At 48.5% G+C, this 26,050-nt stretch overlaps 9 protein-coding genes across 9 annotated transcripts; 5 read left to right on the top strand and 4 right to left on the bottom strand.

Moving 5' to 3' along the window:
* The first annotated feature begins 294 nt into the window (after positions 1 to 294).
* On the top strand, positions 295 to 1,960 carry K444DRAFT_620881 (uncharacterized protein). Its single transcript, XM_024881795.1, has one exon. The coding sequence runs from the start codon at positions 316 to 318 to the stop codon at positions 1,819 to 1,821; it is 1,506 nt and encodes a 501-aa protein (XP_024728688.1). The 5' UTR covers positions 295 to 315; the 3' UTR covers positions 1,822 to 1,960.
* A 236-nt stretch (positions 1,961 to 2,196) lies between these two features.
* Positions 2,197 to 4,027, top strand: K444DRAFT_620880 (phenylalanyl-tRNA synthetase-like protein alpha chain). Its single transcript, XM_024881794.1, has 4 exons — positions 2,197 to 2,635; positions 2,686 to 2,894; positions 2,941 to 3,796; positions 3,847 to 4,027. The coding sequence occupies exons 1-4, from the start codon at positions 2,240 to 2,242 to the stop codon at positions 3,931 to 3,933; spliced, it is 1,548 nt and encodes a 515-aa protein (XP_024728687.1). The 5' UTR covers positions 2,197 to 2,239; the 3' UTR covers positions 3,934 to 4,027.
* An 839-nt stretch (positions 4,028 to 4,866) lies between these two features.
* On the top strand, positions 4,867 to 8,660 carry K444DRAFT_647779 (carbamoyl-phosphate synthase-like protein arginine-specific large chain; the record flags this gene model as incomplete). The annotated part of the gene is made up of 5 exons (XM_024885382.1): positions 4,867 to 5,200; positions 5,340 to 6,853; positions 6,903 to 7,078; positions 7,129 to 8,497; positions 8,553 to 8,660. The coding sequence occupies 5 exons, from the start codon at positions 4,867 to 4,869 to the stop codon at positions 8,658 to 8,660; spliced, it is 3,501 nt and encodes a 1,166-aa protein (XP_024728686.1).
* Positions 8,661 to 9,081: 421 nt separating this feature from the next.
* Positions 9,082 to 11,170, bottom strand: K444DRAFT_544537 (polyubiquitin-tagged protein recognition complex, Npl4 component; the record flags this gene model as incomplete). The annotated part of the gene is made up of 4 exons (XM_024876057.1): positions 9,082 to 9,288; positions 9,348 to 10,854; positions 10,910 to 11,034; positions 11,087 to 11,170. The coding sequence occupies 4 exons, from the start codon at positions 11,168 to 11,170 to the stop codon at positions 9,082 to 9,084; spliced, it is 1,923 nt and encodes a 640-aa protein (XP_024728685.1).
* A 679-nt stretch (positions 11,171 to 11,849) lies between these two features.
* K444DRAFT_647777 (uncharacterized protein) lies at positions 11,850 to 12,660 on the top strand (the record flags this gene model as incomplete). Its single annotated transcript, XM_024885381.1, has 3 exons — positions 11,850 to 11,955; positions 12,005 to 12,306; positions 12,355 to 12,660. The coding sequence occupies 3 exons, from the start codon at positions 11,850 to 11,852 to the stop codon at positions 12,658 to 12,660; spliced, it is 714 nt and encodes a 237-aa protein (XP_024728684.1).
* A 1,248-nt stretch (positions 12,661 to 13,908) lies between these two features.
* K444DRAFT_647776 (uncharacterized protein) lies at positions 13,909 to 16,347 on the bottom strand (the record flags this gene model as incomplete). Its single annotated transcript, XM_024885380.1, has 7 exons — positions 13,909 to 15,057; positions 15,104 to 15,377; positions 15,426 to 15,565; positions 15,611 to 15,848; positions 15,897 to 15,970; positions 16,019 to 16,240; positions 16,291 to 16,347. The coding sequence occupies 7 exons, from the start codon at positions 16,345 to 16,347 to the stop codon at positions 13,909 to 13,911; spliced, it is 2,154 nt and encodes a 717-aa protein (XP_024728683.1).
* A 130-nt stretch (positions 16,348 to 16,477) lies between these two features.
* On the top strand, positions 16,478 to 19,226 carry K444DRAFT_545025 (uncharacterized protein; the record flags this gene model as incomplete). The annotated part of the gene is made up of 2 exons (XM_024876101.1): positions 16,478 to 16,994; positions 17,050 to 19,226. The coding sequence occupies 2 exons, from the start codon at positions 16,478 to 16,480 to the stop codon at positions 19,224 to 19,226; spliced, it is 2,694 nt and encodes an 897-aa protein (XP_024728682.1).
* Positions 19,227 to 19,319: 93 nt separating this feature from the next.
* On the bottom strand, positions 19,320 to 20,309 carry K444DRAFT_546195 (uncharacterized protein; the record flags this gene model as incomplete). Its single annotated transcript, XM_024876203.1, has 1 exon — positions 19,320 to 20,309. The coding sequence occupies one exon, from the start codon at positions 20,307 to 20,309 to the stop codon at positions 19,320 to 19,322; it is 990 nt and encodes a 329-aa protein (XP_024728681.1).
* Positions 20,310 to 23,006: 2,697 nt separating this feature from the next.
* Positions 23,007 to 24,691, bottom strand: K444DRAFT_647773 (G protein-like protein-coupled receptor : GPCR, secretin-like protein; the record flags this gene model as incomplete). Its single annotated transcript, XM_024885379.1, has 4 exons — positions 23,007 to 23,408; positions 23,459 to 24,232; positions 24,288 to 24,526; positions 24,610 to 24,691. The coding sequence occupies 4 exons, from the start codon at positions 24,689 to 24,691 to the stop codon at positions 23,007 to 23,009; spliced, it is 1,497 nt and encodes a 498-aa protein (XP_024728680.1).
* Positions 24,692 to 26,050: the final 1,359 nt, after the last annotated feature.

Raw genomic sequence — 26,050 nt, 5'->3', positions numbered from 1 at the left:
GGAGAGCCTAGACAAATCTTCAGCGCGGTGGTAAAGACTGTCGAAAATCCTCACAACACTTCGGTGAATTCATCAATCATCAACTACACAGATTTATCAAGAAATCCAGGCAGCTGGATGAGTTGACTCACACCTTGGGACTAGAAATGTTCGAAAGGAGATAAAAATTAAAGGTTTATCAAATTAGCGGGAAAGGTCAAGCCACCTGAGCCTCAGTTGTGGCGCATTTCGGCTAGCCAGCGGCCCAGCGCGTCTCAGAGTGCTGGTAAACAACCACAACCTCAATTGCAGCGTGACTTACTAAGTTCACTCAGCATGGAAGACTACGGTGCACTCCCCGAAGCTTTCAAGAAAATCAATCGCTCTCTACTGCCTTTCATTAAGCAAAGGCAAGAAGTTGCGCAAATCCGAAGAATCTTAAGTTCGCATCTCAGCGGGCATCTCAACGTGGATGGAGGCCTGCCTGTCTCCCGACCACTTTCCCTGGTTGATCCGACAAATAGTATTGATGCAACCCCTCATGGAGTTAGAGGGGTTCAAAAAGAATACCTTCGGTGTGTTCGCGCCAACATCAAGGCTAGGAAAGAGTACTCCAAAGCGAGTAAGGACCACCATGTTGAACAGGAAGGGCAAGGGTCTGGTGTTGGCGTGCGTGAACGTTCGACATCCCAAGACGGGGCTGAGAACTCGATGGAATCATTTCTGGATCTCGTTCGGCAGCGGCAGAATCACGAACGTCTATTGATTACTCAAGATTACATTGACATGTTGAGTAGAAAACCAGCTGCTAGTGTTGACCATCTCGATCTCCAGGAAGTCTTGAAAGACGTGGAAACGTTGCCGAAAGTACCACCAGAAGTCGTGAATGCCTCTTCTTCAAGTCACATGCCTGACGGGAGAGATCTGGAGGAGCTGGTCGATCAGCTAGAGAAGTCTGTTCTTCGCGCCAAGATGCTTCTCAAAAAAGAACAGAAACTCCTTGCAAAGGTCCGGGCAGAGAATTCCGATCCATCTGTTCAGCATGGAAGTCGGCTCCAAGCAGTTGATGCGACAAGACATGAATTGATAAACTGGATCGAAGGCGAACTAGGTAGAGCTGGGGACTGCCCTCCGGAGGATGAAGAGGACCATGGACCAACCACATCGATGAAGCACGGGAGGGAATACATCGATGCCGAATTGACAGCGACCCAAAGACAGTATGCCCGATACACGAAGGTCCGGGAAGCAATAGTTGTTGCATCAGGTGGTAGATTAGGACCACAACCTTCACCAGAGTTCGGTCAGGACAACAGTCTACAACCAGCGAGAGAGGAATTGCAAAACGTCAACGGCATGAACCAAGCAATCTATCCTTACCTAGAAGCCATGATTTTGGTCTCGAATGAGCAGAAGGCGATGATCCAACAGAAATCTCATCTGACAATCACTCTGTCAAAGCAACTAAAAGAGGGTAGTCAGGGTCTCGACCGACTAGCTGATGAGAGTCACCTTCTGCCAGCACATCCAATACCAGCTGCAAGCTTGCAGCGAACGACGTTGGAAGGGGCCGTCTCTTTCGGCGACCAGATGTCAAACCAAGAGAGGCCGGATGCTTCACGTCGAGCTCGAGCTTGGGTATTCGCGTCCGAGTCAGCAACTAATGCAACAAAGGAAGCGATTTCCGAAAAGCTGGAAGAGGGAGAGAAGTTTATCGTGAAAACTCAAAAGACACTGTTAGAACTTGATAATCTCCTTGGTAGCGATGGGAAAGGAGATATATGGGGCACGGTGGATGGCAATTTGGGCGTCATTGAAGGGGAAGCTGCAGGTCAATCATGAGGAGACGCTACTACAGTATTACTTTGCACTGAAATTTCTCAGAGGCTCAGGTCGTGAAGACAGTGCATTATATTGTACTCCATCCTTCTGTAGAATCAATATGGCACTTTTTCTCTCGCTTTAATTTCCTCTAGCCAAGAGAGTCAATAAAATTGCCCTAGTTTGATATGAGTGATCAAAAATGTTGACGTTGCCTTCTTTGAACAAACAGCACTAAATTGGGTTTAAAATAGTGATAACTTAGGGGTCCCGAAGGCGTGCTGGGTTCTGATCGCCCACAGGGCGTCGGTTTATGCCTTACGAGCTAAGGCTGAAACGGGACACGGTCAAACAAATTTCCAGAAGTGAGTCAACCCAACTTCGAATTTAATCACCACAACACTCAGCACAGCTTTTCCAAGTGCGCACGTCTTTAGTGATGGCGGCCAGTCATCATGGCCAACAAGGCGATCTGCCATCTGAAATTCTTGAGCTACTTTCCAAGAACGATCCAATTCTGTCCTCGGAGGCCTTGCCATTACAGAAATCCACGGACGTCAAGGCCGCATTAGACAGATTAGCCTCGCGTTCTATGATCACATATGAGACGATTGACCGAGAGGAAGCGATGCTAGAGGATGAGGGTGCGGAAATCGAGGCCAATGGCAGCCATGAAGCACGAGTATTTGAGGCGCTACGGAAGGCAGTTGAGGGTCTCACAGTGAAGGAATTGGAGGCTGCCATAGGAGACAAAAAAGCCGCCAGTCTGGGACAGGGAAAAGCTTTCAAGTCGAAATGGATCGCAAAAGGCAAAGATGGTCGTCTGGTTGCATCAGTGAGTTAGTATGTTGCAAAGAACGCTCAACTGGTTGCTAATGACTGCAGACCGGATCGATACAAGACACAACCCGCGAGCAACTTCAGATCATTCAAAAGACGCGAACGCATCCTGATCCAAAAGTTGTCGCAGACTTAAAAAAGCGGAAACTCGTCAAGATGCAGAAGGTTATTAGCTTCAGGATTCACAAGGGGCTAAAGTTCGCTCTCGAGATGGTGAAAGAGGAGACGGATTTGACAGTTGATATGTTGGCTTCGTAGGTTATCGTGAAGTGTTTTTAGTTCCGTCACTGATTTGTGTAGTGGTGCGTGGAAGACCGCCGCTTTCAAGCCCTACAACTTCAGATCACTCGGAACAGATCAGAATGCAGGTGCTCTGCATCCCTTGAACAAAGTCCGGCATGAATTTCGACAAATCTTCTTTGAGATGGGATTCGAGGAGATGCCCACGAATCGCTTCGTCGAGACCGGATTCTGGAACTTCGACGCACTCTTCGTACCGCAACAACATCCAGCTCGTGACCTGCAAGATACCTTCTACATTTCGGACCCGAAAACCGCAGACAAACCACATGCAGAGACAAGGGCCGATAAGGCAGACTATGAGGCATATTGGAATAATGTAAAGGATGTGCACCAAGAAGGAAAGTATGGATCTATTGGATATAGGTATCCCTGGGCTGAAGACGAGTCTCTACGACTAGTCCTCCGAACGCATACCACCGCAATTTCAACTGCCATGCTACACAAACTGGCGTCTAAGAAAGGACCGGATGGAAGACCGCCCCCGGCCCGATACTTTTCAATTGATCGTGTGTTCCGTAACGAGACCGTTGATGCAACCCATCTTGCAGAGTTCCACCAAGTCGAGGGTGTCATTGCTGACTACGGATTGTCCCTGGGTGGACTTATGGAGTTTATGCAAATCTTCTTCACGAAGATGGGCATCGAGGACCTACGCTTCAAGCCAGCTTACAACCCATACACCGAGCCCAGTATGGAGATTTTCAGTTTCCACAAGGGGCTAAACAAGCTTGTGGAGATTGGCAACAGTGGTATGTTCAGGCCTGAGATGTTAGAGGCAATGGGTCTGCCAAAGGATATGCGTGTCTTCGGATGGGGTTTGAGCTTGGAGCGTCCAACAATGATAAAATACAAGGTTAGCATGGCATTTCCACAAAAAAGTTCAGGGCACTAACTGGGAAACAGGTGAATAACATTCGGGAGTTGCTGGGACACAAAGTAGATCTGGCCTTCATCGAGAGGAACCCTGCCGTCAGATTAGAGAAGACTTAGACGGGTGCTGGGAGGAACAAAAAGAAAGGATTGTAGATCTGGCTCAATGATATCCGAGTTGCTTTCCAGATGCGCTGTAGCCACACGTGATTACCCCTGACCATGGTAACTAACTTGTCGACGGAAAAGTTAAATTTCAAGTGCAAGCAGCGCAATATCACAGTTCCCCGAATCTGCTCAACCCACAAACCACAGATGTTCGGCGGCCATAGCCTGCCATTCGTGATCTGCCTGTGAGATCATTGGACAGCCGGTTCCTCTGGGTATTTCAAAGGCGAGGGCAACCATTGGTTTCGCTTCCCCGCACGCCAATGCAGCAAGCAAAAAAGTCTGCGAGGCTCTTCCCCTCCCCTCACGACATTACAGGCTCTTCTCAGCCATCCCCGTTCTTCGGGCCTACAGTAGCAGAAGACGAAGATTTCATTGCTCGGCCAGGCGAACAATGGCGTCTGCAGGGCTAGAAGTGGATTAGTTGCCGTTGCGGAGCGTGCAATTCGAAGATTTTCAGTCAGTCAGAAGACGTCTCGAGGAAAAAGTTAGCTGGCAAGCATCTTGTGCCCCGCCGAAGAGCTTGCACGCCTAGCGCATAATTTTTTTGCTGCATCAAATACTAACCAACATCTATCTCTCTCTGCTACTCGTGACTGCAATCCAGAAATCTCTCATCTTACTCCTTCTTCATCGACCATGCTAAGAGATTTCGAGCCGTCGAAGCTTCAGACGTAATTTAATTGCGAGTTCTTGACCGCTCGTTATCACAAAACTTCATCTTGACCGACAAACCATCTGCCTGGGAAATCGACTTGGAATCACCAGCTCGATTCCTCCACACCCACGATATTTGAGACAACGCCGAAGAGATCTCGAGCCTTGAGACGGTAGCAGGCGCTTGGTTGAACCTCCTGGCATTCAATTGAGTTCACCGCTCATACAATGGCTCTCTCCAGCCGTCTCGCAGGCCGTACAACCTTCCTTCTCCGCCAGATCAAGGCTCCAGCCAGCACCGCGAGATCTTTTACCACTCGGTCGTCTACACGATGCCTCTATGCTCAGAGTCAAGCCCCGGCTGGCAAGAACGCCAGATATGTTCGACTTTTCTCGAGCTCCACAGTCTGCCGCGACCAGACACAAACTGCCCCAAATGCAAAGGCATACCTGGAGAGCGGAGTCATTAAAGGAGCTGCAAATCCTGTTAATGTCAAGAAGGTATTGGTAATTGGCAGTGGTGGTTTGAGCATTGGTCAAGCAGGAGAATTCGATTATTCAGGTTGGTTTCCAGAACACTTTTGAATGAGGAATGAGTCACGAGGGAGTCGGCTGAAAAGCATCACAACCTGTGGCACGCGATCAAGCTCAGTCGGTCTCTAATTTGATACGAACACGGTCCTAACTATTCTTTACAATAGGTTCTCAAGCTTTGAAAGCCTTGAAGGAGGCTGGTGTAGCTTCCGTGCTCATCAATCCAAACATCGCAACCATCCAGACCGCCCACGTCCTTACCGATGAGGTTTACTACCTTCCCGTCACTCCAGAATATGTTACATATGTTATTGAGCGCGAGAGACCAGATGGCATCTTCCTTACATTCGGTGGTCAAACTGCCCTGAATCTCGGCGTTCAAATGGAACGGATGGGCATTTTTGAACGCTACGGGGTCAAGGTCTTGGGCACAAGCATCAAGACTCTTGAGACAAGCGAGGACAGAGATCTCTTCGCCAAAGCTCTGGGTGAAATCAACATTCCAATTGCCCAATCTATTGCTGTCGGTACCGTAGACGAAGCTCTAGAAGCTGCTAGAGGAATTAGTTACCCAATCATTGTCCGAGCAGCCTATGCTCTTGGTGGTCTTGGTTCGGGCTTTGCAAACAACGAGGAAGAGCTTCGAAACTTGTCCGCCAGATCCCTCACTCTGTCTCCTCAGATCTTGGTTGAGAAATCTCTGAAGGGCTGGAAGGAAGTCGAGTATGAGGTCGTTCGAGATGCAAGCAATAACTGTATCACGGTCTGCAACATGGAAAACTTCGATCCTCTGGGCATCCATACTGGTGACTCCATTGTTGTGGCACCCAGTCAGACTTTGAGTGATGAGGAATATCACATGCTTCGTTCTGCTGCTATCAAAATCGTCCGCCACTTAGGTGTTGTGGGAGAGTGCAACGTGCAGTATGCATTGCAACCTGACGGGCTCGACTACCGTGTCATCGAAGTCAATGCACGTCTCTCTCGCTCATCTGCTCTTGCTTCAAAGGCTACTGGATATCCTCTCGCTTACACCGCTGCAAAAATTGGACTTGGCCATACTCTTCCTGAACTCCCAAACGCTGTCACCAAGACCACTACGGCAAATTTCGAACCTTCCTTGGACTACGTCGTTACAAAAATCCCACGATGGGATTTGGCCAAGTTCCAACACGTGAAGCGTGACATCGGAAGTGCCATGAAATCTGTTGGAGAGGTTATGGCTATTGGTCGAACATTCGAGGAATCCATTCAGAAGGCCATCCGTCAAGTCGATCCCCGGTTCGTTGGTTTCCAAGGAGACAAATTCGACGATCTGGACTACGAACTTGCGAACCCCACAGACCGTCGATGGCTGGCTGTTGGTCAAGCAATGCTGCACGAGGGTTATACTGTGGACCGCATCCATGATCTGAGCAAGATTGACAAGTGGTTCCTCTATAAGCTGCAGAATATTGTTGATTGTACCCATGAGCTTGAGGATGTTGGAAGTCTGTTCGGCATCAAGAAAGAACTCATGATGAAGGCCAAGAAGATGGGTTTCTCCGACCGCCAGATTGCTTCTCGCATCGGAAGCACAGAGGACGAGGTTCGTGCTCGTCGAAAGAATTTTGGAATCACTCCATTTGTCAAGAAGATCGATACTCTTGCTGCGGAGTTCCCCGCAAATACGAACTATTTGGTTCCTCTCCCATGTCCATTCCAACGAAAACTCATGCTGATATACCTAGTACACCACCTATAACGCAACCTCGCACGATGTAACTTTCGACGATCATGGCATCATCATTCTCGGCAGCGGAGTGTACCGCATTGGCAGCAGTGTCGAATTCGACTGGTGCGCTGTCAGCGCAACACTGGCACTAAAAGAAATGGGCAAGAAGACTGTCATGATCAACTACAATCCGTAAACACATGTTACCTAAAGTTTTCAACCACAATGCTAACTTCTTGCAGTGAAACCTATTCTACTGACTTTGACACTGCTGACAAACTCTATTTCGAAGAGCTCAGCTATGAGAGAGTTATGGACATCTATGAACTCGAAAGTGCAACCGGTGTCGTTGTTAGTGTCGGAGGCCAACTTCCTCAGCTGATTGCTCTCCGACTCCAAGAAACAGGAGGTGCTAAGATCCTTGGTACTGACCCCCGGGATATCGATAAGGCCGAAGATAGACAAAAATTCTCCGAGATTCTCGATAGTATTGGTGTCGACCAGCCTGCCTGGAAGGAGCTCACTTCAGTCGCTGATGCCGAGGCTTTCGCGGATGAAGTTAGCTATCCTGTGCTAGTCAGACCGAGTTACGTTCTCTCTGGCGCTGCAATGACGGTCATTCGCAGCAAAGATGATCTCAAAGACAAGCTTGAGGCGGCCAGCAACGTTTCACCTGACCACCCTGTTGTTATCACTAAGTTCATCGAAGGCGCTCAAGAGATTGATGTTGATGCTGTGGCGTCAGACGGCAAACTCATCGTCCACGCTGTGAGTGAACACGTTGAGCAAGCTGGCGTACACTCAGGTGATGCTACCCTTGTGCTTCCTCCTGTTTCCCTGGATCAAACGACTATGGACCGTGTTAAGGAAATTGCCGTCAAGGTTGCCAAAGCCTGGAGCATTACTGGTCCGTTCAACATGCAAATTATCAAAGCTGATGATCCCAACGGTGCTCTCCCTGAGCTCAAGGTCATCGAGTGTAACTTGCGTGCTTCCCGTTCATTCCCATTCGTCAGCAAGGTCCTCGGTCTCAACTTTGTTGACGTTGCCACAAAAGCCCTCGTTGGCCGTAACGTTCCGGCGCCAACTGATCTCATGGCCATCAAGCGGGACTATCTCGCCACTAAAGTACCTCAATTCTCTTGGACTCGTCTCGCTGGTGCAGACCCCTTCCTAGGCGTCGAAATGTCCAGTACCGGTGAAATCGCCTGTTTCGGAAAGGATCTTGTGGAAGCATATTGGGCCTCTCTGCAATCAACCATGAACTTCCGTATGCCAGAACCAGGAGAGGGTCTTTTGTTTGGTGGAGACATCTCCAAAGACTCCCTGGTGAAAATCGTCGACTACCTCTCGCCACTTGGCTACAAGCTCTACGCTGCCGAAAAAGAAGTCAAACAATTCCTCGAATCTACCGCAAAGAGCAGTGTAAGTGTCGAGGTGATTGAGTTCCCCAAGGAAGACAAGAGGGCTTTACGAGAAGTCTTCCAAAAGTATGACATCCGTGGCGTCTTCAACTTGGCCCTCGCACGAGGAAAGACTGTTTTGGATGTCGACTACGTGATGCGTAGAAACGCTGTAGACTTTGGCGTGCCCCTTTTCATGGAACCCAAGGTATGTTTCCCATTCCCCTATAACTTCGATCCGTTCATTGACACTGCTGTGCTAGACCGCTGAGCTCTTCGCCCGCTGCATGAGCGAGAAGCTGCCCCGAAAAGAAGGCATTCCAGGAGAAGTCCGCAGATGGTCTGATTTCATTGGCGGTAAGCCATTGTAAATAATCGTACATTTGCAAGTGCTATCCCCAGGAGTTCTGCTGAGCTTCGGCCATATGCGTCAAAAGCAAAAACATATAGAGTTCGGAGGTATGAAATTTAAAAGCGCTGTTTCTGCAACCAAATACATGAGCTTTCGTGGAGGAGTGATTCACGTGATGGTTGTTTGAAAGAAGATCCATAGGGTTATCTCCGTGATTGTTTTGTACCATCTTGAGGCCCTTCTTGCTCATACCATGCACCACGCAATGCTCGCCATCCTTGTTCCTTTTCGACGCCTTGGATGCATTCCTCCACCCCAAGATCCAGCGCGAACCAGTATCTAACTGACATGACAACCCCCAAACCTAATTTTCGTCTATCATTCGAATCTCATATCAAAAGGGGGTCCTATATCCACGAGGAGCTGATCTCAGAACTATCTCAATCTAGCCTTACCCCGCCAACCCTCTTAGCAAGGCGTTCGGTGTTGCTGCCATCACCGTCATCCGGCGATGGCCGTTTGGGGGGTCTCTCACCAGTCGTTTGTAATATTGCAAGTAAAGTTGCCCAACCAGGTGTAGATAACAACTGATATCCATCAGCTAGATCATGCTGCGTGGCCACACGGCAGAGGAGTGCTTCCTCTTCCTGCAACAAGTTAGTATCACTCCCAGCAGTCGAAATTTATCAAAACCGAAGCCAATTACCTTGTTCAAGATACCCATGCCGTGGAGGAAGCAAAGTAAGTGGAAGTCGGAGACTGCAAGAACTCCTTCACTTGTCTTTCTGAGCTGTCCATCCTTGTCGACTCCAAGGCGATCAGAAACCGTCTTAAGCTCTTGATCTTGACCAAGAACTGCCCGATTTTCGACTGGGAAACCTGGTGCTTCGGCCATGAAAAGGGGTTTAGGGTCGCTGGGGAAGCCATGTGTCAATGTGACGAGGAGATATTCGACTGGGAAGGAAGGTTTTGCGTTCTCTTGGACACTTGCACCGTACTCGTTGATTCGTCGATAGAAAACCTCAGGGATGTACCGAGTGCGGCTCTCAGAGCCATCATCTTCTTCCTCATTGCGAACGAGCATCACCGTTGGGTCTGCAGAGGGCTCAACGATATCCGCCCTGACCATCTCCACCGCCGAATTGGATACTTGATACGCCGAGATAGTAATTTGACCCGACTCATCGCCAGATACCACACAAGTAACGAAATTTGAGCCAAATCTTCCGGTATCGCTCCATTTGGTAGGTTTCGGAAACTGCGATTGAAGTCGGGCAGCGAATGCGACCTCCAGCGATGACAGATAGTACGAGTCGATATGCCTCTTGCAAATAACAGATCCGTCACCAACGCCAGAATCTACCAGATCCGTCCAGATCACTCCGACTCTCTCCAAACCACATAGCCTAGCAACTTCATCCATTTCCTTTTCATTCTCCCATTCATTCAAAGTCACGCCATCAACTTCGCCGACTTGTGGTGGTTCATAGATGGCTTCGACAATGGCCTTCACACCTAGGGGAACTTCTGTATATTCGGTGTATCTGCCATAAAGGTATCCTAGTCGCTGCGCACCAGACGCCCGCCAGAACTGAAGGAGATTTTCGATGAGGCTAGGGGTCGCAAACTCGACGTGGTCGACCATACGGAACGGTTGTGGTTGTAATGTGATGGCACTCGGTTGACACTTCGTGCAGATTCCCTCCGGCCACTGTGGATGACCTGAAGGACAATCTCGTTTGACTCGGTAATAGGGTTCGGTCAGAGGTGGCATGAAGGAGCTTCCTAACTCGGGTTTATTTGTTGCCGAGTTGATCTTCCGTAAATGAGAATGGAAAGAGAGATTCTTGATCTTTCTCTCTTTCAAATAGTCTGCGTTGAATGGCTCCAAAGGCATGCAGTAATCGCACATGCCCTTCTCTCCATGCCTGCACATCTTGACGTCCCTTTTTCGGGGGATTTTGCCGTTCAGCTTGTCTAGTCTGTCATCCAGGGCGGATTGTTTAACCAGTTCCCACGGGTTCTTGATCTTTTCTGATGGTGAAGTCATTGGGGGCGGATCGATGGGTAAATCTTCGTTAGGGAGGATAGCATGGCCGTTAAGTCGATTTGTAGAGGAGAGAGGATGTGACGAAGTCGTAGTATCACCGTTCGAATTGCCATTCGAGAGTGAGTCAACATGCTTGTAGTTTATGAAAACCATGTCACCATGACTGCAAGTAGATTGTCAGAAAATGCCCGCATCTTTCTGCAGTGACTCAGGCTTACCCTAATCCTATTGCTGAAACCCTGTGTCTTGCTATTTCTTTCAGCAGTTTAATTTCTCCGCCGGCTGGCTGATTTGACAGAGTGAGGGTGTTGAAATCGACGGTGGCGGGCAGCACTTCTGATAGCTGCATATTGTCAATACAGGAACATCTTCTTCGAGGACCAGTGAAAGCAAACCTTTTCCCCGAGCCGAGCAAATGTATCTGCACGCTCAACTGTTATGCGCACCATCCCATCGGGACCTCGAAATCGGAGTAGCATGATTGTTCCTGACTTCAAATTCTGGCTTGAAAAGGGATGACTGATTGTAAATGTTAGAAGACCTCGAATTTGGATGTAGTAGTGGTTAAATTCAAAGGAGTGAATGGGTTGAAGGAATGGAGAAGGTGAAGGGCAAAGGGGACTGGGAGAAGTGCAGAGAAAGCTATCGAGAGCTCTCCTAGTTCGCAAGTCCAGGAATCACGCCCGCCTTACGTATGAGATCAGCCTTGCGGGTGCGGAATTAGGCGAATCTTTATGTCCACACCCCTTCATGGACTACTTGCAAACAAGAAGAACTTTAGAAGACGTTTATGAATGTGTTGGTTTCCATTCTCTCATACAAGTCTGGAATTTTTCTACTGATATTATTAGTGCTTTCCAATTATACAAAAATTTAGTATATCGACAACCGATCCATGATCCAGGGTGAATATCTCGCCGTCACGTGGAAGTGGAAGTGACGGCACGGGTTGCCAAAAGTCAATACTTGGCCTTAAGAGTTAGTTAAAGACCACCTCTCTACACAAAACGAATGTCTCTCCGCAACGCACCAACATAAATGATCCTGTCCCTCACTCAGATCCGGAGATTAGAAGTACACGGGAATCGAAATCCTCGGTATTGCACAGAAATCGGTTCATGATCAAAGTTGCGATTCTTGAAAGACCCCTCTGCCACGATGTTCGACATCGACTGGGTTGGACTTTCAGTCCCCTTTGCCTACATCGCCGTTCTCGTGGGCTCTTTGATTACATTTTCCTCCGTCTATAGGAAGCGAAAAGCAGGTCAGTAATTCCACGTCGGGGGCTACAGCGCCTCTGCTAACATTTGCAGCCCAATCTGCGACTCTTGCGCCATGGTTCCCACCGCACATGCAGCGCAACGTCTATCTTTCTCTGTTACATGAAGAGCCAGCAGAAGGTCAAGAGAAGGCGCCTAAAGTACCAGAAAGCCTGCTGCGTGCCGCTCTTTTGAGACGCGCCGTCGAAGACATCCACCGCATTATCCAGATCAGAAGCGCAAAGCAAGCATGCAGCACGCTTTTGCAACGCGGTAGCGTAGGCGACGACCTTTGGCAAAGATTTCAGAGAGCAGAGAAAGAAATGGAGGAGGAGCTAAGAGATGTGGTTATGGAGGTTTGTGGTGAAGAATCCAGATCCATGCTCTTATTCTAACGATGTCAGGCAAATGCTCTCTCCAATAATTGGGGTCAAACAATATTTCAGTCTGCAAATGAAATTGCAGCGAACACCGTCTTTCGGAAGCGGCTTGACGAGATCCAAGCACAGACAGAATCAGAAAAGGAGTGGTGGGAGAAACGGAGGGACTCGATCAAGAACGAATTTTTGAAAGAAATCGAATCTGAAGCATTGTCTACACCGGCCAAAACACAAGCAAGCAAGTTCAGTAGTGACGATGACGCTATCTTGGTTGACAGCCCTGTAGCCAACGAGAAGGGGAGCATCAGGAAGAAGAAGGGCAAAAAGTGAGCTTGATTAGTTTCGGGAACCAACTGTATTATGGTGCATTTTGAAGCGTTCCGCGGTACATCATGGCGTTTTGCTGAATAGGAGCTTTGCTCTGTAAGATATTTCGGTTAGAAGACCTTCGAAGAAGGAAGAGCTTCGACTTTCCACTGTGGATCCATCCCCGCAAGTATTTTCAGGTTTCATTTTTCCCTTGACGCCTTGAATATCCTCCTAGAACTCTCGGTGCATTACCCACAGAGAGAGCCTACCCTCGAGCCTTCGCTTTGTTCTCGCTTTCATTAAGTGTCTCAACGAGGACGGGGTCAACCGATTCATGGCTCGCTCGCGGACAAAGAGTGTTGAGCTACGAAATTAGAAACCAAATATGAAAATTCCAAAAGATTCTCGAGTGAGACAAAGCCATGACCGTCACCGCGCATAAAGAAAAGGATCACACAAAGGCCTCACAGCCCATACAAGAAGAGCCTGCGTTCACTTTTTTCCACGCTCTCGTAGCTTCAAGTCCGTCTAACTCTCATTCTATAATATACCAGGTTATCATTCACCGTCTCTACTTGCTGCTGGCAGCTGTTGCGATCATCTCATTCATACAATCACCATCCTCCTGAACGATAATATCGTTTTATCTGCATACCCATCATACCCAGGCTACACGCACCCAAGCCACACCGAAATCAAGCAATATGGAAGCTACAAGCTCAGCTCGCAATCCCGAATTCCAAAACAAGATCTCGCAGATGGCTCTTCGTCTCTCGCCCCTGGTCAGCATAACGACAGGAGATGTGCACCCTGCCTTCCCATCCACGCTGTTGAACTTCTGGCTTTTGACAGGCGAGCAATGTGATGAAATTGCACATTTCTATCACCAGCGAACGCCGTCAATTTACACGGTGCATTACCCGTGTCCCATTGTGTGGAGGACTAATGCGAGCCTTGAGGAAAAGAGGAGACGGATAGGTAGATTTATGGGACTGAGGGGGTGTGAGAGTCCGGTGAGAGTGCAGACTGAGGGCGAGATCATGAGAGAGGCCAGAGAGGCGCGAACTCGTGCTGAAGAACAAGAGATATTTCGGCAGAAGATGAGGTGGTATTAGGGCAGATGGGGATGTCATGTGCTTTTAGCCTGCATATTGAAGCTTGAGTTTCTAATCTTGATATATCCAATGGCAATTAGTGGATGACTCTTCGACGTGAGGTGATGTAGGGTGATTTACAAATTGATACGAGTAATTAGCCCTGGATCTTCCTTCACAAACCCTTCCATGCTACCTTTGCCAGATGGTCTGCCTTCTTCTTGCTCTGCTTGACCATACCCAACGACTTCAAATCCGCCAGACCTCTGTAGAACATGACAAGTGCAACCCGTTCATCACACTTCTGTTCCTCGCCACCGCCCAACATCTCAAAGAAAGCTGACCAAAGGTCAAATATGTTGATGAGTGACCCGGTTTCAAGGTACATCTGGTATAGTATCGCTGTTGCCGGGTGTGTTGAGGACAGCCCTTCGACGGACTCGCAGCAATCGCAGCTCAAGTAGCGGTATGGTGTGTGGAGAGCAAGCTCAATAGCCTCCCGAGGTCGTGGTGTGAAAATGCTCTTGTGAGGAACCGTCCAATCGTAAAGCCAAACTTCATTCAAAAACAGTTCCTGGGGATTCCCTGGTTGAGAGAAGCACTCCTGGAGCCGGCCCGTCAGACAGTCCACGAGTGCTGTGAATTCTTTGTCCTGCTCAGTGAGTGTCGAGTTCTCATAGCTCAGCTGTACTCTTTGAGCAATGACAGTCGTCCTCACTCCCTTGCTATGAATCGCGTAACTGCTCCGAATCGGGTTTCCAGTTTTAGCAGAATCCATCTCCAGGGCTGACACTTTTGAGTATATTCCAATTATTGCACCAAGGAGCTCATCCTCCTCATCTCCCCAGCCGACGAGATTCATTTCCGCGCTTCCATTCTCTATGCAATTTGAAAGAGCTTTGACAAAAGTTAACAAATCGTCAGGGTCCATCCGCTTGATTGAGTCAAGTACCCGTTTGACGAAGTCTGACTCGGCGAGAGCTCCTTGAAAAGCAGTCACGTAGAGCTCAATCTTATCAACAGGTTCTGGTGAAGAGGTTGACAGTAAAAACATAGCTCGTAGGAGTTGAGTAATCGACCTCTTCCTAGATTCTTGTGATTTCTCGATTTCCTGGATAAGGGCTTTGTCATCTTTGAGAAGGGTTTTAGCCCGCGTCAATTGCTCTCTTTTGATCAACACATCCACCATCATCTGAAAAGAAGGGAGCGTTTTAATGACTTCAAGGTGATGAGGTCGAAGGAGATTTGGAAGATTACGGCCAGTTAATGTATCATCACAGAGCCAGCTGAAAGGATTACCATAGAAGTGGCACATGTATGCGTACTTAACCGTTAGTATAGTTTGGTGGAAACACAGGTCGTAAGCTTACCTTCAGGGCTGCAATGAACGACTGAACACTCTGAATATGATCATGTTGCCTCTCCATCAGGCTAGAGACAAGCACACTTCCAAGTCTCAATGGTGCTTCAGACCCAGCAACAGCGCTTTGAAAAATTCTCTCCAGTAAACAACTACTCTGCTCGACATCAAATTGCACGCCATCGAGCAAGCGACTTGCTGATCTTGAAAGCCGTTCATGGAAAAGGTCCAACGATGTAGCGATACCAAAAAGCAGAACAAAGGGAATACGATCCATCCAAGAGCTTTTGAAGATTAGACACTACAACTTTGAGGGACAAGATTCTCCCTACCTGAAAAGGTTTATCAGCTCTGATATTAAATCAGAGTCGAAAGCTTCACTATCTTGGAAAGCAATAACCACTGCCAGACTGCCATGAGCCTTCACGTAGCCATGGAGGATTTCCAAGTCATAATTCAACAGTTTCCGGCCCTGCAGAGTCAGCTCAGATCGTCATAAGATTCCGTGATTGCATACGTCTTGATCAGAATAGAGACCTTTCTCATCGCCATCACCGGGTCTCTGGTTTGTTACATCTCGAATAAGCTGCTTAAGAACGGCTTTGAGATTTGAGGCATCATTAGATCTCAAAACAACGGTTGGCCCATTGATCTCTGTCTTTAGTCGGGTAGATAATTGCTTGAACAAGAGTGAGTGAGAAGAAATATTTGGTCCAGTAACAATGAACCCGGTAGGAACTCTTGCTGCAAAGCTTCTGATGGCCATCAGTAAAGCTACTCCTCCGAAAGGTCAGGGCATTTACCCAAGTTTTTTGGTACCATCCACAAATGCGGTGACTTCTCCGAGCGTATCCTCATTTGCTTCATCCAAGATAGACTGCAGAGCTGTCAATTATGGTCCTCGATATTGCCAGACCACAAATACCTGAATTTGCGCCTCTGTCTTTGCCCAGGCGCGCTCAAAGGTCTCCTGGCGCAAGGCTACGCATTCAGGGCTTTCCAGGCCATTCAAAAGAGTCTCGAACTTCAATGTGTGAACAGGCGCATTTCCTGAAACTAAAGCCTCCACCTTTGCAACCTTCCGTCTCTTCGCCGGTCGAGTTGAAGTATCGTCAGGGGCATTCGCAGGAGCGTATACATAAACTAGCTGTGCATAATTTCAATCGCTATCGTTCGCGCCAAGTGGGTTAATCGTACCTGGTGATCGAGGGCGTCAAAGCCATCGTGGCTGTGGATTTCTTCATTGTCGGACATTTGGACTGGAAAAGGGTGCCTTGATGGTTGTGGAGGTCGCGTCGAGCTCGCGGTTTTGGCGACTCTCGATGTCACCTCCCAAAAAAAAAACTTTTTGGTCGACTTGTCAATAAACTCAATAACGACACTTATGCCGCCGCCGCACCGCTTTCTGGCTTCCAGACTTCAAGGTTATGTGTGCAGAGCATGCCTCTCTAAATCACAGGTCACTCTACGACAACAGCCAATATGGTTGTCTCGAAATGCCACAGATGGCCGATGGCCTACAATATTGAAAGGGGCCAGCCAGCAAGTCGATCCGCAAGAACCAGAAATCAAATTGTTCGAACAGACGCCAGATGGCACGCGAGTGGAAGTTCATGCTGACCTTTTGAACGGAATCGAGGGCAAACTTCGGGGCTACGATGAGGAGAACGGCCACTCTATTGAAGAATTGGTCGGCCCTGTCGATTTCGAGAGCTTCCTAGATGGTGATGGCCAGCACTACTCATATGATCCTAAACTTCGCGAGTCTATGGACGCCATGACCAAGGAGACGGAGGAACTGGAAGCTCTGGTTGAAAAGCTGGAAAACATCGATTTCGGTACTTTGTCCGCCGAGGATCGAGCCAAACTTCGGGAGGAGCTCTTGCAGACTGCTACGACTGGTATATGACTCCATTCCTTTTTTATCGCAAAGCTCGTCACTAAATCTATCTATAGATGGATCCCCCACTGAAGGTATCCCTGAGGCGGCTCCATCTCCTGCACCTAGTTGCGAAAGTATTGCTCTATCTACAAGAGTTAACCTCGTTCCAATCCCTATCGAGCCGTTCGCGAAAGAACATCGCCCTCATATCGCAAGATTAAATCGGGCTTTAGTTCGCAATCGGAAGACAGCAGGGCGTGCCCTCGCGTCTCGTTCAATCAACAGAGATCCTGCGAAATATCTCTGGAAAACCTATTTGCTGTGTCGAAACGCTATGAGATCCTCCCCACACGCAATACCTCCACGACTCTGGGACATCCTCTGGGAGATGTTCAATACGGGTAATGGAAGCAACATGGATAGAATGCGGCGCATTAAGGTCATAGGAGAAGACATGAGGAGCGCCGGTATCCACCTAAGCTCTCCTCGAATGCTGCTGTATTTGGAGTCTATATTTATTTCTGGTGACAGAAATATTGCTTTCAAGGAATGGGAAGCTATTGGATATTTGCCAAAAGACCAAATACCCTTCAAAGAATATTATGAACTTGGTATTCGGATGTTCTGTCAAGTTGGCAATGTCGAACAAGCCTTGCGAGTTGCGGAAATATGTCTACACCGCAGCCAGGACCCGAGCCGCTTTCGGGTACTCCTTCCGGTCATTCAGACATATCTGAATTTGAAAGGAGAATATTCGGTCCAACGTGCTTGGGCCTTGTACATCCGGATGAATTTCCATTTTGGCCCTCAGATGACAATGGAAGATTACGATGCAGTTATAGATATTTTCATTACTGCTAATCAGCTGGACCTTGCATTAGGTGTTTTTAAGGACATGATGCTCACTGGGAGCACATCTGCAGCTGAGCAGAATTCGACAGCACAGTATCGAAAGGTTGTGGGTGTGGATCAATTGAGCGAAGTCGCCATTCAGAATCGCGAATTGAATTGGGAAGATCCTCGAGCACTTGTTAATCTCCCAGCTCAATTCAACAACAGGTTCTTCTTTGGTAGCTGGATTAAGAAGCTCATTGGCGATCAACGACTTGACGCCGCCAAGCAAGTCTTTGACCTTATGCAAACACGTCGAATTAAGCCAGATAGCAGACACATGAACGGACTGATCGGCGCCTGGTTCCGACACGGGTACGAGAGAAGTCAAAATTTGGCAGAAGATATGGCGTGGAGGATGATTCGTACAAGACTCGACTTCGTCAAAGCCCGCAATGCAGCTGCAGCATACGATCTCGAAAATTCTACTAGGGTGGTCGAAACACGCGATCTGCCAAGCAGCAAACCTCTTGTCTTTATCCCATCCGCCACAATAGAGACGTTCGCGATTCTCATAACGGAATACCGGCGGCGAGAGAAACCAGCTCTTATTTCTGATCTTTTAGATGCGCTGAGACATGCTCGGATCCGGCCAAATCCGTTTTTTATGAATGAGTTACTATTGTGGCACGGCCGGATTCACCGCACAGGCTGGGCATGGGATACTTACTACTCTTTGTCGAGGGAATTTGGTGTTCAGCCCGACTTCAAAACATATCAGATCCTCTGGAGGCTTTTGAAGAGCGCACTCGATCCTGTCAGAACGTCATCCTCTAAGCAACAGCCAGAATCCTTCATTACCTGCAGAAAACTTTTTGCTGACATGATGGAACGAGGAGGCAAAGAAGACCTTCCTCAAGAAGTATACGATTTGATTATTTTGAGTTTCAGTCAGGCGTTCGACCAGACCGGGACGGCAGTAGCTTTGCGGGCACTGCAACAACGCTTCGGCATGTATCCTACTGGGCAGACAACCCAAACCATCGTGTTGCAATTGGCCCGACTTGGCCTTACGGACGATGGTGGAATTAAACCAAAGCGTCTCAATCTACAGTCACCTTTTACTCGAGAAAGAATCGCCAACGTGATGACGATTTTAGAGAAGTTCAGGGAGCAGCGAGTCGAGGTCTTGTCCCAGCAGGGAATTGCGTTTGACGAGCTGCAAGGCGATGCTAAAGCGGAGGAGATGTTGCTCTTACTGTCAGACCTGCTCCGGTATGTGGCTGACGCGAGGCTTACAGGAGAACAAAGGCATAATTACAATGCCGCTATAGCTTCTAAGACCGCTGCTGAAGAGATGGGGGTGCCTGACTGTGCGCCGTGGGTGGCTTACAATCAGGGTGAAATAGAGGTCGTGTAGTGTTAATAGAAATCTCCGAACAATGTACACCTTGAGAGCATTCTTAGTACTAGAAAGCAAATGGGTATCATTCCTATCAACGCCAGTGATATGTCAATCATGTTCTTCCTCATTCAGACCAGGACAACCCTCCATCTCCTTGTCTGGATATGTGTATTTACACCAGAAACAGTAGTTACATTCTTCCCTCAGGTATCTCACCAGTTTCTCGAGCCGATCTGCCGGGTCCAAGGCGTTGAATTCATCCAGCTCGGGGTCCTCTTCGTCTAAATCTTCCACGAGAGTGTGTTGTATATGGTCTTTGCCAAGAGCCTTTCTGTCATCTCTATCTTCATCCGCATCATCGTAGCTGGGCAGCCGTGACAAGCTTTGCTGTAAGTCATAACGCATTCTTCGGTCTCTCTCTTTTTCTTCCCTTTTGCGAACCACGCCTCGCCACAAAACGTTGATGTGTTTCAACGGCACGGTCGAAATTTTCCGCTTCGTGGAACCATCTTCGGCCCCCAGCTTCTCCGCACTCTCCTCTTCCATTTCTGCATCCAGGCGTTCAGCGACTCTCATTGCGGCACCGACCTGGCCTTCAAGCCTAACCTTCTCTATGTCTTTTCTTAGGCGTTCTCTGTATTCTCCTTCCACTGCCTTAACCCGCTTCCCCTCCTTCTCAACCTCCTCTCTGAACTTCCGTTTCTTCTCCGAATCTAGTCCAATGCCTCCCCGATCCTCTTTCATAGATATGGCAATCGGTTCTGTCCTCGCTCCAGGGTTATCCTTGCTTCCCAGTGCAACACCAGGCTTGAATCCCATCTTTGCCATCATAGCCAAACCTTTATTCGTAGAGGTTGTTGCGGGGTCTCTGAAGAGGGATCTTGAGAGAGCGGCTTCCCGAGCTGCAGCTTCGTCTGCTGCTTGTTCCGCCTTTGATTTGACGCGGCCTCGAGCCTCGGCTTCGCGCTCTTTGCGCAGTCGTCGTTGCGTATACGTTTCCTTCTCTCGTGGCTTCGTAGGTTCGGCAATCACCATGTTCATGTAGTCTTCCTCCTCGTCCTCGGGACCATTGCTGGGCGGAAGGTCATGCGTAGGCATTGTCGCAATAAAATGGCTTATTGGGTAACCTTGCTGTGATTTTACTACGTGTTTTTAGAAAAAAGTTAACCTTTTGAATGTTCATGACGTTGGGGCTCACGTGTCGGAAAGGTGAATTTTTGCCGTTTTTCGCCAATCGTCGTAAGTAATGAAATAAGGAAAAATTCCTTTCAAACATGCCAAACTCCAGTGACGCGTAAGTCGTTCGTCACTGCCTGTGATTACAATCAGAGGCTAATTTGAGCATTAGAGTGGTTAGCGTGTCGTTCTTATATTATTCGGGCAACTGATTAATATGATTCTTTCAAAGAGATGCGAAAGGTACTTTGTTTGAAATGCCTTTTTCTTAAAACAAATGCTGACCATTGCAGTCGTGGGTTCGACACCCGTAAGGAACCAGTTCCCAATTGTTGAAAATAACAAAATTGACCAAAGTAGACCTGGAGTAAACCGCCAATTTTAATTCACTTTTTTTTTTTTTTTTTTTTTTTTGGGGAGGGGCAAGGAGGGGTTTTAGATTATGTTATCCTTTATAATCTTTTTATCTAGGTCCTTCTCTCTTTTTTTCAGAAGGGTGGAAAGGGGGGCGATTAGTAAGGGAGCTTGTTAGAGGGTCCAGTAAAATCAGCGATTATTAAAAAATCACCTTACAAGTTATATATAATATAAAGTCAAGTATAGATTATTTATAATAAAACTTAATACTGACAAAGATAAGCTTTGAAATTCTAGTCTCAAAGAATCTCTGGCTCTGGAGTGTTGTATTGTCGGAATTTGAAATAAGGGTGTATTGCTTGTTTTCTCGATTTTCGCTTATCGCGAAGCTGGCTTTATTTCCTTGCCTCCCACGCGCCTCCGGTTAGTCGTGATACACCAAAATCAGTGTCGGAAATCAACGTTTTCTATAATAACTTCCATAACAATGACAATTGAATTTTTACAATTTTATAGAGGATAATTCTATAGACTGCGCATTATTTGATATTATTTCTTAAGGGAACTTATCTGTGCTGGCTATTAAAGAAATTAATCGGGGGTTTGATTTTCAGGCTTGATTCGCTAACAAATTTGGCGGGTGTGTATCACGACTAAGCGGAGGCGCGTGCCTCCTTCCTCATGCGATTTCACGGAATAATAAGTCGTGATTTGCAGGTTTGTAATGTGTAATTGGCTAAATTTAATGCTTCCTTCAGTATACAATGTGTGTTATACTCCTTGCAGAGCCTGTGCAAGATATTCCCACTATACATTCCCTTTTGCAAGATCAAACAATTCCTCCTCGCGGGGTCCTGTGTACGCCTCGATGCGCAATCAAAAATTGACGACTCAGGGGCAATACAACTGCCATCGTGTCCAGCGCGCCCGCCTCCGGTCTAGTTGAAACATACCTTGAGCCGCTAAACTCTTGCTCAAGTTCTCGAGTGGGTTCATCCCGCTGGCAGCAGGACGACTTTGCCTCGTTCTTGGAGGGGCTGCTCTCAGTTCCCATTTGGCGTTTTAAATCATCTTCGCTAACCCTAAAATCATCCCAATTGAGGGAGTTGAGACGTCGTGCTCTTTGTTACATCGAACTGCCATCCATCGCGGTTATGGAAAGAACCGACTTCGGACAGTCGATAATGAGGATAGAAGGCATGCCGAATCTCTTCTTAAACAGGTCAAGAGAATTATAAATAGAAAAGCCTTTTCAATCGAAAAGGAAAATCGAGATGTCCCAAACAGGAGTGTCAGGACTAAGGAGGAGATCCACCCCGCAACCCCTCGCTCAAAAGAGAATAGGAGCTTCAAGTCTCTGAACCCCAACTCAAGCAAATATTCGTAATTTACTTCGCTGATGAGGAAGTAATCCGGACCACCCGCTTCAACAAGTGTCCCGAACTAACAGCACGGCTCACAAATCCAAATCCGGGCTCCCATCCCCAAACACCGAACCCCTGCGACTCGAAGACCAACACGCCGATGCAGACTCTCTCACTGCTTTGCGAACCCTGCCGACCCCAGAACCCTAAACAAAACTCTATTTTGTTTCGAGAACACGGCTGTGCGTAACTTTCGTGGCATTGGGTGCGGGGACAGGGGCAAGGGGCCAAAACAGTTGGATTTGTTTCCGAAGCGTCGAAACTGTCTGTGTTTCCTCGCAAACTATAAATGTTCTCGGTGCCGTTGCCGAAGAGCTATAAACCGATATTTCGACGACTGCCAAACTGGACGGCGTTCGGACCTGTAGCCCCTTCCGATTTGGAACTCTGACACACCCTTTCCCACCCGTTGCGGCTGGCAGTGGGCCGGCAAGGAAACTGGGCTTGGTTTTGAAGTTTTGTATTTTCGTTCTTGTGAGACTTTTGTAACTCTTGATTACCAACACTGATAACTACAGTAGACTTTTCCAAGCCAAGCCAAGTCAGCTTTCCCCTTTCGACACGAGCCCAAATCTAGTAGTAGTCGATACACAATGCCTTCCCTTCATACAATGAGCGGCTCGAGACCCACTGTCTATGGTTCTCCCGTTCTGTCTGTCATGCGTCCCTGCGTGCTTTGCATCTACAGAAGTCTTTCATTATTCTTCCCATACCCTATCCGTGACGCCAGAAGCCAGAGCCTTATACACCTTGATAAATCCGTAGATAAAATATAGACACAAGAAAGGCCGAAGTGCGAGCAAGTAAAGAAGGTAACCCCCCAAAACAAGACGAAGGATCATATCTTATTCATCGAAAGAGGATCCATCCCAGGGTATGCGAAATTTCTCGCCTGGCTGGCTCTCGGGTCCCAGGTCTGGCCTCCTTGTGGAGGTTTGGGATTCGAGAATGATCTCGCGGGTGACTTGTATCGAGCCTCTCGCCCGAAGTAATCTGGAGTTTCTCGGCCGCTCCTTTGGGTGGGCGATAAAGGCGTGATGGGTTGAGAAACAAATGGCTCGGGGGTCTTGCCCTGGTCTCGTTCCCTGCTGAGCATCTCGTAGGAACTCGGATCCTTAAATGTTCTGACATCTGCGCTGACGAATTCGTTGTTTGGTTTCACCTTGCCCATGACCATCTCATACCAGCCGGTGAACATAGACCACCGACCGAGTAGCAATAAGCACCAGATGCCATTAAACTGGGACCTGTCAGCGGGAAGAAAATTGCTTTCAAGAGCAAATAACATACCGAGAGCAAGACAAGAACTGCCATGACTGTAGCTATGTTTATCCGAAGCGAAGTGGCAAAGTCCAAGCACTTGTTCTTATCTCCCTTTGACTCAATCAAGCACAACAGCCAACTCTGGGCTTTCGTGGGGTCCTTTTGAAGATTTGACTCCGTATTATCCATAAACACGAAAATGACCGAGAAGAAGATGACGTCCGCTATGATTATTAGGACAATTGCAATACCTCTCCACTGGAGTTCGATGACCCTTCGTACTCTGCGATATGCCTGTCGAGGTGAGATGGTCCCTCGAATACTGTTGGTGTATGAAGGTAAGCCAGAACTTTCCGTGGTCGCTGAATCATCAGCGAGAGATGCCAAGTAGACCTTGATGCAGTAGCCGAAGGTCGCAAACTGAATCACAACTGTGACGCCCGCGAATATTAGGAGCGGGATCCAGAAATCCGACAGACTGTTGTCGTGATTGATGTGGCATGTGTCGCCAAAACGGAAAGAGACACCGCTGAACACCAAGGAGACAACCAAGACAATAGCAGGAATTCCCCAGCCGGCGGCCAAAGCACCCCACATGAAAGTGTTTCCAATTACCACCTGCCAACAGATCTGCAGGTGGAGCGCCAACGCCCTCAAGAATACCCACATCACACCACACCAGCCTCCCGCCATCAAGAAAGCGCCAGAAAGGGCGCAGGTAGTGCTGGAGCTCATATCATTCGGGGTGATGGCATTGAAGCATTGCTTAGGCTTCGCACCGAGGGGAATTATGAAGCCGAGCTTTCAATGAAAGTTAGTGAGCGCAGTATGCAGATAGGATTTTCCGATTACTTACCTCGAGCATAATTGTTGCGATTGCTAAACAAACACTCAAATAATGTCGATGAGTCTTGCCAACGGGTAAGAAAGCAAAAGAAACGAGCAAAAACACCGAGCAAGCCATCCCAGGAACATTTAGCCAGCTAGCTGACTGTGTCATTGTGTCGAAGTTGTCTGGATATAACCATTCTGTTTGGGGACATGGGAGGCAACATGTAATATCCCCGACAGTGGAGCAGAATCTTCCTGAAGTGACTAAAACGTTTGTCAGTTGAATAGTTCCAAATTGAGTGGAATTTGACGGTTCAACGAGTCAAAATTCTGTGAGGATAACTTACAACCACCAGAAGAAGGAAACAGGCTGGCATCTAGAAAGGGAGTTGGGCAAGCACCCTGACCAACCACAGAAGAGTTTGACATTTTCGGATGTGTACGCGGTATTTCAACAGATGGAGAATATACGGAAGTCCCACGATCAGGCAAAATAAGAGTGTTTTCAAGTGCAATGTAACGCGGCTGATAGTCGAATTCCACCCGGAGTAGGGCTTCTTGTTTTGAACTTCGAGGTAAGACAGATTGGAATTTTGTGTACTGGATATCTGAGTCGCTGTGTTTCGACGCTATGTGGTGCGTAGGCCCGTGGGGAAAGAGTGTAGTTTCATGAGGCCATTGCCACTCAGTGGAGGGTCCGGACGTCGAAAAAAAGGCTGCTGAACGCGGAGACTCATTCAACGTGACGGGGAGAAGGGGGACGATAAATGAGATATCAAGGACCGCTGGAGTAGGGCTCAAGAAAGAGGTTACTGCATCTCTGATATTGCTGGGGAAAAGCCACCCAGCGTGGGCAATGGGGCATGAACAGAGACCCTCATCGAGTGGGGCAAGGAAAGTGGAATCGAGAGATGCATGGAAGGGGACGCGAAAGAGCGCCAGGGGCCTCCCCTGCCCCTTCACGCGTGAGGGCCACTCGAGGGTCGCTTGAGGGCCGCTTGAGGACTCATCGGGTCAGAAGCAGGGACTGATTGGGGAGAGGCCAGAGGCCAACGGCTGCCCGCCCACCACTTGGCTTCGGAGGTTGAGGCAAGAAGAAGCAGGATGGAGGGAGCTAGTGCCAGGGCTGGGCCAGCAACCACTGAAAAGCGTGCGTGGTACTGAGCGTGGTACTGAGCGTGCTACTGTGCGTGCTAGCGTGGCTGCACCACCGATTCTTCTGGGTCCAGGGGGGGAGGAAATTCGTCTTTCATGGGAGAGTGAGGGGCCAGAAGCGAGAGTTCTGCATGTTGCTGGCGATCGAACGGGAGGCCCCTGGCGCCGGACTGCTTGCTTGCTGTACGTACTACGTACGCTGTACGGAGTACAAGGACGCAGTACTGTACAGGATACGGCGTAATGACACGGGAGCACGGTGAAAGGCCGAAAGACGAGCGGTCGCTGCCAGGCGCCATTCTAGGCCGTGGCCTTTCTGGGCAAAGCGTGGCGCAGGCGAGGCGCCGAGGGGGGTGGCGCCGAGTGGGGGGAGTGGAATCAGTGGATACAATGCTCCCTGCACTTTGCACTTCGCACTTGCACGCCACATACGCGACGACGCCGCCGTCCTGGGAACCATGTTCCTCCTGGTGAAGCAGTGGTGCCCCAAGCAGTGGGAAGCCCCAGTAGTGGTTCACTTCCGTTGCGAGGCCACAGGCCGTTACTTGGAGGCTCCGTGCTGCGGCGCCGGCCCGCCACCAGGACTCGCGTGTCCTCCGTACGGATCCGTATCGGAGTTCAGCGATGCAGCTT

The sequence above is a fragment of the Hyaloscypha bicolor genome (genome assembly GCF_002865645.1).
Source record: "Hyaloscypha bicolor E unplaced genomic scaffold K444scaffold_182, whole genome shotgun sequence".
NCBI classification, from domain to species: Eukaryota; Fungi; Ascomycota; class Leotiomycetes; order Helotiales; family Hyaloscyphaceae; genus Hyaloscypha; species Hyaloscypha bicolor.
Note: the sequence above shows the minus strand (reverse complement) of the source record. Positions and strands in the feature narration are given on the sequence as shown.